The sequence below is a fragment of the Mustela lutreola genome, chromosome 3, assembly GCF_030435805.1.
Source record: "Mustela lutreola isolate mMusLut2 chromosome 3, mMusLut2.pri, whole genome shotgun sequence".
Taxonomy (NCBI): Eukaryota; Metazoa; Chordata; class Mammalia; order Carnivora; family Mustelidae; genus Mustela; species Mustela lutreola.
This window is the reverse complement of record NC_081292.1, coordinates 37,138,985-37,146,959: the sequence shown is the minus strand read 5'-3', so window position 1 is coordinate 37,146,959 and position 7,975 is coordinate 37,138,985. Positions and strand designations below refer to the sequence as shown.

At 38.5% G+C, this 7,975-nt stretch overlaps 1 protein-coding gene across 6 annotated transcripts in view; it reads right to left on the bottom strand.

Moving 5' to 3' along the window:
* Positions 1 to 215: 215 nt before the first annotated feature.
* The window catches only part of RGS22 (regulator of G protein signaling 22), a 125,969-nt gene continuing 118,209 nt past the window's right edge, over positions 216 to 7,975 (bottom strand). For 3 of the 6 annotated variants that reach the window (XR_009351645.1, XR_009351647.1, XR_009351646.1), the window contains 4 exons: positions 6,967 to 7,060; positions 6,782 to 6,862; positions 5,963 to 6,092; positions 5,460 to 5,633 (listed from right to left, as the gene is read on the bottom strand). Coding sequence is in view for 3 of the 6 variants with exons in the window: in XM_059165927.1 (XP_059021910.1) it covers positions 4,841 to 4,896; positions 6,782 to 6,862; positions 6,967 to 7,060 (231 nt within the window). In the remaining 3 variants the exon portion in view is untranslated. Of the gene's footprint in view, positions 4,897 to 5,459; positions 5,634 to 5,962; positions 6,237 to 6,781; positions 6,863 to 6,966; positions 7,061 to 7,975 lie in introns of those variants that run through there. The other 3 variants (XM_059165927.1, XM_059165929.1, XM_059165928.1) reach the window with 3 other exon arrangements.

Genomic DNA, 7,975 nt, shown 5'->3' with positions numbered 1-7,975 from the left:
ACTTTTGGATCATTTCACTATTATTTTTATTTCAAAATATCCTTACTCATCCCAAACAATAATATAATAAATTTTCCCATGTTTTGAAGGGTATAAGTTGACAAAGTATACATGTTAATTTATGTGTTTTAAAATGCAAGTCTCTTCCAAAAGTAAGCTTTTTTTTTTTTTTTAAATGAGAACTCAACTCATAAAACCATGAAGCACATCAGATATAAATGGCACAATCAGAATGAACTTATTTATTTGTACAAACCCAAGTCAGATTTCAGGGCATTGTTAAGATTACCTAACATATATATTTCATTAAACGTAAGTAAGGAATTTAAGTTTTATTAATTCAACAAATATTGACTGAGCATTTCCTTTAGGCAATACATGTCCAAAGATTATGTAAAAGAAGGGAAATTATTCAAATGGTTATAATACACATACCACAAAAGAAATAAGTCATCTGTTAGAATGTACTATTGGTAGTGTTTTGGGGCTAAGTACTCTGATACTTTTTAAAAAAGGATATGCTGGGGTAACTAGAATTTAAAGGTTCCATTGTAAGTAGAGATCTCAAAAAATTAAACATAAAAATGTTCCAAAGTTTAAAGCAGTGGTTCTTGACTAGGCATGATTTGGCAATATCTGGAAATATGTTTGGTTGTCACAACTGGGGAGGTACTACTGGCCTCTACCGGGTAGGGGCCAGGGATACTGTGAAACATCCAGCACTGTGTAGGACAGCCCTCTCTGCAACAAAGAATTAGTTGGCCAAAAAAGTCATAGTCCCAAGGTTGAGAAACCCAGGCCTCAAGTAATTTAAGTGATTTAGTGTGATTTAATAAGCACTAATTTCTTTTCTGAAAGACATGATGACACATAGGTATATTTTCATAAACATGAAAAATGACATAGACTGAAGTTTATATACTTTACATGGAATTGTAACCTTATTATGTATTTTAACTATAAAAACGCCAATGGTAAATTTTTGTGAATGACCTTGTGTTGACCATTCTTACATATGCAGTGATTTTTATCTGCCTGTGATTTTTACAGTGGAGACATTTCCTTCATTTTTTCAAGAAATATTTAATGAACATCTATTTTCTAGATATTCTATGTAAGGTGCTGGAATGAAAGTTCAAATAGCAGCTTTATTGGGGAAACAGGCATGTGAACAAAAATTAGAATCCATATGACAAAAATTATTATAGAGGAATAAATAAGTCACAGAGTGGTAAGACAGAAGAGGGAGTGATAACTACTGTAGTCTTGAGGGCAGGGGGCTAGGGTAAGAGAAGAATATGAAAGATAGCTTCCCAGAAAAACAAATGCCTGATCTGAATATTTATATCAGAAGACAGGAGGGACTTATACGTATGTCATGGTAACTAAAGAATTTCTTGGGGCACACAACACTTGGGTGGTTCAGTTGATTAACCATACAACTCTTAATTTCAGCTAGGGTCGTGATCTCAGGGTCAGCGCCTGCTTAAGAGTCTCAATCGCCCTCTCCTTCTCCCCATCCTCTCTGCTTGCACTCTCTCTCTCTCTCAGAAAAAAACAAAAAACAAAAAACCATTTTATCAATAACAAGTTACCAATCATCTTTTTTTTTTTTAAGATTTATTTATTTATTTATTTGAGAGAGAGAGGAGGGGCAGAGGGAAAGGGAGAGAGAGAATCTCAAGCAGACTTCCTACCGAGCATGGAGCCTGATACAGCTCTTGATCTCACAACCCTGAGATCATGATCTGAGCCAAAATCAAGAATCAGACATTTAACCGACTGAACCACCCAGGTGCCCCACTGATCATCTTAATGAAGCTTAGGCAAGGTAATGTAATAAGAAGGTTTGATTTTATAAAAAAAATCATCAAACACAGTTGGAGGATGGTGAGGCAGAAGAGAGAGATACTAATTAGGACTCAGATTCAAGGTGATAAGAATCTGGAATAAGGCAGTCATCCTATGGGCTTGGAAGAAGGAGATGAATGAAGAGTTGTTAAGGAGAATCAGTAGAACCACAGTCAGAAGATACTTCTGAGCATGCTAATATAAGGAAATTGTCTCTAGTGCCAAAAAGTTGAGATTAGCCCATGCTGGGGGATGCTTTGAGAATAGGCCAAAACGAACATGTTAATATTTATAATATAAAGGTTGCCATCAATTTCATACATATAACACAATAAAAACAAATAATTTAAATTTTCTTAATTTTATCTTAAAAATTAAACGGACTACAGAATTCTTTAAAATACTGGTGTCAAACTTGAGGGTCCTATCCAATATGGTAAAGAGCTAGAAGTCATTACTACCGTCCTCAACAATAAAAAAGCTGAACAAACTGAAAAATCAACAACTCTTCTTGGATCCTTCAAAGAACTGTGGTAACAGGGCAGTCTGATGCCCCTAAAACTGGAGGGAAAGACAGGCAGATACAGAGAATTCCAGCTTACCAGGAGCAGAAGCCAGCAGCTGGAGTTAATTTGGGGAGAAGTTCTTTAAGTTGTAATTAATGACTTGCTCCAGGGCTCAGGGCAGACCAGCTTGAAAGGGGGCCTTTCTTTGGTCGGGGAGGGGTGTCCACAGTCTTGGGTTTTACTTCCAGTAGCTCCACCAGGTTCTCACTATAAAGATCAGAGAAAAATCCCCTCCTGCCTCTGGTAGAGGGAGTGGTTAAGAAACATTTTGGAATATACCCAGAGTTCTCTTCCGAGAAAGGCCTCCCCTCAAGGGAAACTATTTCACCAGAGCCTAATGAACTGGGGTTTTACTAAAGCCTAAATGACCTGGGGGAAGAGAAATACCCAACTTAGGCTCACCAGAAGACTGACCTATAACCATCAGAATGTAAAACACTTCCCCTCCTCCTACACTTTACCACATCAACAGGGTTCTGGTGTAATAACTGTGATTGCAGCTAAGAGAACTGCAAGCCTCAGACCCTATCAAGGAGACCCCAGGAAAACCCCAAACAACAGAGGAGACAAAAACAAGGACATACGGGAAATTTCAGCCTATAACACCACAGCCACAGCAAACAGTAAATACACCTAATGCCTAGCCAGATAAACACAAAACCTCACACTCAAGGCCCATATAACCTCAGTTCCTTTTATCATGTCTTGCTTTCTATAAAATATTACAAAGCATGCTAAAAGACAAGGAAAAAAAAAAAAAACAGTCTGAAAAGATAAAGCAAGCAGCCGAACCAGACTCATATGTCTGAGATTTTGGAATTATCAGACCAGAAATGTTAAAATGATTAATATCCTAAGAGATCTGGGAAAAAAGTGGATAATGTGTTAGATCAGATGGGTCATATAAGTATAGAAATGTAAGTTCTAAGACAAAATCTAAATGAAATACCAGAAACTGAAAAATTGTAATGGAAATGAAGAATGCTTTTGGTGGGCTTCCCAAAGGATTAGACACAACTACAGAAAGAGTAAGTGAGCCTGAAGAAAGGTGAATAGAAAATTCCAAAACTGAAATGCAGAAAGGAAAAAACCAAAACAGTGGAAAAGAACAGAAAATCCAAGAATTGTGGAACAGTTACAAAAGGTGCAAAAGGTGTATCATGGAAATACCAGAAAGACAGGAAATATCAGAAGGAAGATAAGTAATATTTGAAGTCATAATGATGAAGAATTTTCCAAAATTACGAAAGACACCAAACCACGGATCTAGGAAACTCAGAGAGCGTAAGCAGGATATGTATCAGAAAATCTACTATATTTGAACTATACAAAGTCACAAAGAAAATCTTGAAAGAAGCCAGGGGAATAAGATAAGCATTGTATTTGATTTCTCTTCTGAAAACATGTAAGCAAGAGAAGAGTGGTGTGAAACATATTAAGTGTTGAAAGAATAAAACCAGTAATCTCAAATTCTATATATGGTGAAATTATCCTTCAAAAGTTAAGGAGAAATAAATACTTTCTAAAACATACAGAAATTGAGGAATGTCTCCAGTAGACCTTCCTTAAAAGAAATGATGAAAGAAATTCTGAAGAGAAGGAAAATGATAGTAGGTCAGAAACTTGGATCTACATAAAGAAGGGAAGAGCATTAGAGAAGGAATAAATGAAGGGAAAATAATGTTTTATTCTTCTCATTTTTAATTGACCTAATAGCAAACCATTTAAAATAATAATAGCAAGAATGGATTCCATGGTTACAGCTCATGGACAAGGAAATTGACTGGTAGCAAGGTAATAAGGGACAGGAGGGAGGAAATGGACACGATCTGTCTTAAGACACCTGCACCACCCACAAAGTGGTACAGTAGTACTTGGAAGCAGTCTTTTATTAGTTGTAAATGTATGTTGCAAATTCTGGGGCAACTTTATTTAGAAAGAAGTATAATTGACATGCTAAGAGAGGAGAGAAATGGATTCTTATAAAATGTTCAATTAAAATCAAAGGAAAGCAAAAAAAGAGAGAGAGAGAGAGAAGAAAGGAAGAAAGGAAGGGAGGGAGGGAAGGAGGGAGGAAGCTAGGAAAGGAAAGGAAGAAACAATGATCAGGTGCAGAGCACAGAAAAGTAACATACGTCACAGCCCTCCCTGCCCCGGTGTGGACCGGAGTGGAAGCAGAGGAAACCCAAAGGGCTCTTAAGATTTCACAAGTGTCCAAACCACTGCTTTAGAAGAAAAACTCTCTCTGAAGTGTGTCTCCTGATCCTTTCCCCCTTTAAAATGTTTCTTGAATACTCTTTAGAGAATCAGGAATAGCAATTTCTACTTTGAAAATACTGTCTGGGGTTCTGAGAGAGCGAAGTCTGTTGCTTCCAGTCTGGTAATGCAGGTCACAGTCTTTTAGAGCTTCTGCGTCCCAAGGCCTACAGCTGGTGAAGTTCATTGTCCCGCATCATTTCTGACACTTTGTCCTTTCTCTCTGGGAAAGAGGAAAAGAGGGTGTATATCTGGGCTCTCTCTGATTCATGTGTGACTCCAGTTAATAGGGGGGCTTTTGCCATTTCAAGCTCCTCTTTTTTACCCTCACATTCATTGCAAAGAGTGATCCGCAGAGCTCATCTATCAGAATCCCCTAGGATGTCTGTTAAAGGAGGGAGACTCATGGGTTCTGCCCAAGACCTACTGAATCAGATTCTCGGAGGGAGAGCCCAGAAATCTGCCCTGTGGGCAAATGCCTCAGGTGACAGTTACACACACTAAAGTCTGCATTTAAGAACCACTGCTTTACTGTAAGGTTCCTTTGGAGCTGGGGAAAGGGAGGGGGCTTGAAGTCACTTCTCTTTAGGTTCTGGGTGAATGTCCTCCTTGGAGTATTTGCCCCTAGCCCCCTGCTGATTATGTCTGCTAATGAAAGAGAGTAAATGCTCCAAGGATATTTACTGGAAGATTACCCAAGGAGCATAACATGGGACTTTCTTAAGTTCAGTGATTAGCAAACCATTTTGATTCTTCTAACCTAGATGGAAGTCATTTTATTCTAAATAAGTTTTTTAAAAATTTTATGGTCTCATATGTCATGTGTACAGAATAGCTATCATTTTAAAACTATGAGAGTACAACATGCCAAACTTTATTTAGATGGTAGGCTTGCTCTAAAGCAGGCCATCAAGAAATCACTTGAGCTTCCATATCAGTTAAATTTGGTTTAAGGGATTCCTGCAAGAGAAAAATAAATGGTTGAAAACATAAACAGCTATGGAAAATCTAACTTGAAAACAAACAAACAAAAAACTTGCAAAGAGTTGTAATAAGGATCCCCCCAAAAATGAACAGATAGGTCAGCAAACCCTCCAGGTTGAGACACACTGAAGATGGTCTAAGGGTTTGGGGAACTTGCAGAAGGGTGAAGTGGCTAGGATAAACTGAGAGGAAAAAGATGAACTAGCTAAGAGCATAAAGGCCTGCTCATCAAACCCTCCCAAGAACCAGAAAACCAAAATCCACAAAAAGTTAATCAGGAAGATAGAAGAAAAGAGAAACAGGACCTTTACTGGGTTCTTCAAATACTGGTTCCACCGGTCACACATGGGCTACACTATATTATTGTGTTACTTTGTAAAGGCACTGACGTCTTTCGATTAGCAGCCAGTCCCAACTGTAGGGTCCTATCAGTCTCTGCAGGAGAGAAGGACTGGGCTCGATTTCCAGTTCTTTGTTTTTTGTTTCGTCGTGTATTCCCAACTTGGGGAGATGGAGCTTGGAAGAACTCTGCTGGAAATAACCTGGGGAAACTGAGCTAGAGCCTCATCTTCTGTTGTTCTTTGTGGAAGAAAAGAACAGAGACGGAGTAAATAGAAGCAATAAATGGTCATGCCCCGAAGCTTTCCTTTTCAGGGGACTGGGCCACTTGGAAGGGACACAACGTGCTCACTCCTTCCCATAGGTTTGTTAGCAGGATGTGTGTGCACGTGTGTATGGTGCCTGCATGGTGTGTGCATGTGCATGAACGTGTGTGTCAGAGGGACGTGTGTGGCACTGAACAACTTTCAGTGTGTGACTTACCTTGCATTTGGTAGCAGTAGGTTATACCCACAAGAGTACTGTCACTTTGAAAACAGGATGGAGGGTTAGGTTCTCAGCAAAGGAGAAAAAACAGAAAGGGAGACAGAACACACGCACACACACACACACGCACGCACGCACACACACACATATACTGAAGTTCTCCTAAGCTGTGAGTCAGAGCAGTGGGGAGGGAGGCAGTCTTCATCCCTTCTTGCTGTCTCTGTGCTAATGGCCTCCTGGAAGGCTGGATTCTAAGGAAGAAAGAAAGAATGGCAGGTAGACTATTGCTGGAAACTCACTCTGGATGTTGTGGGAAGATACGGTCTTTTTCAAAGACAGAGCTGAAGCAGGAGTCTTAAAATTTGTGAAAGATGATGTGGCTGTCCAAAAATAAGAGAAAGAAGTAATCATCAGCAAAATCCTCTAGAACTAATCCATGGTAGAAGGTAACCAAACAACCCTGTAGGCAAAAAGCAAACATTACCTGTAAATAACTTTTTTTCCATCTCTTCTTGAATTTTAAGAAGAATCCTTTCCTGTTCTAAGGCTTCTATGTACTTGGAGTAGCACCAGGTTGGCTAGAAAGACAATTTTCAAGCTTAATTTTGGAAATGTTTGAACAAGGAAATAAACTGAAGGTAAAATGGTTTATATAAGCTTCATTTAAACCTTTTAATGAAGATAACTAAATTCAATAACAGATCATTGAATATAACTATTCAATGATGTGCCATGACTATATGTGTTACAACTATTTCTTAATGAATCAACGTTGCAAAAGCTTTATGGATTTCTTGACAGCTATGCAGGCACCTACATTTATATTTAATTTGATTGTGAACGTAGATGCCTTTTTTAAAAAAGATTTTATTTATTTATTTAACAGACAGAGATCACAAGTAGGCAGAGAGGCAAGCAGAGAGAGGGGGGAAGCAGGCTCCCTCCCCAGCAGAGAATCTGATGCGGGGCTCAATTCCAGGACCCTGAGATTGTGACCTGAGCCGAAGGCAGAGGCTTAACCCACTGAGCTACCCAGGCACCCCTGTGAATTTAGATGCTTAAGCGAGGGTATTTTACATTTGGATTAATGGCAATTCTTAAATGTGCAAAATCTGTCTGAACAAATGTATATACAGAGCATTCACACTTGCAAAATGACAGTATATTATTACTCTACCAATTGCTGGAATAATTCACATGGATTCCTTCAATAGCAACAACAATAATAATTTACATTTATGGAATGCCTTTGGTTTCCAAAAGCTTTTAAGGTTTCTTTACAAAACTCTTAAGATATATGACAAGAGATCATCACCATCATCATCATCATTCCCTTCTCTCTCCCCTTTCTCCTTTTAACAGATAAAGAAACAGGCTTAAAGCAAATTCTGTGATTTTTTTTTTCCAGGCTTCCAGGTAATACAGACTTGTAAATGACAGTGAAAATTAGAAGCCTGTTATCACAAATTCCACATTTCCCCCTTTATTTTTAC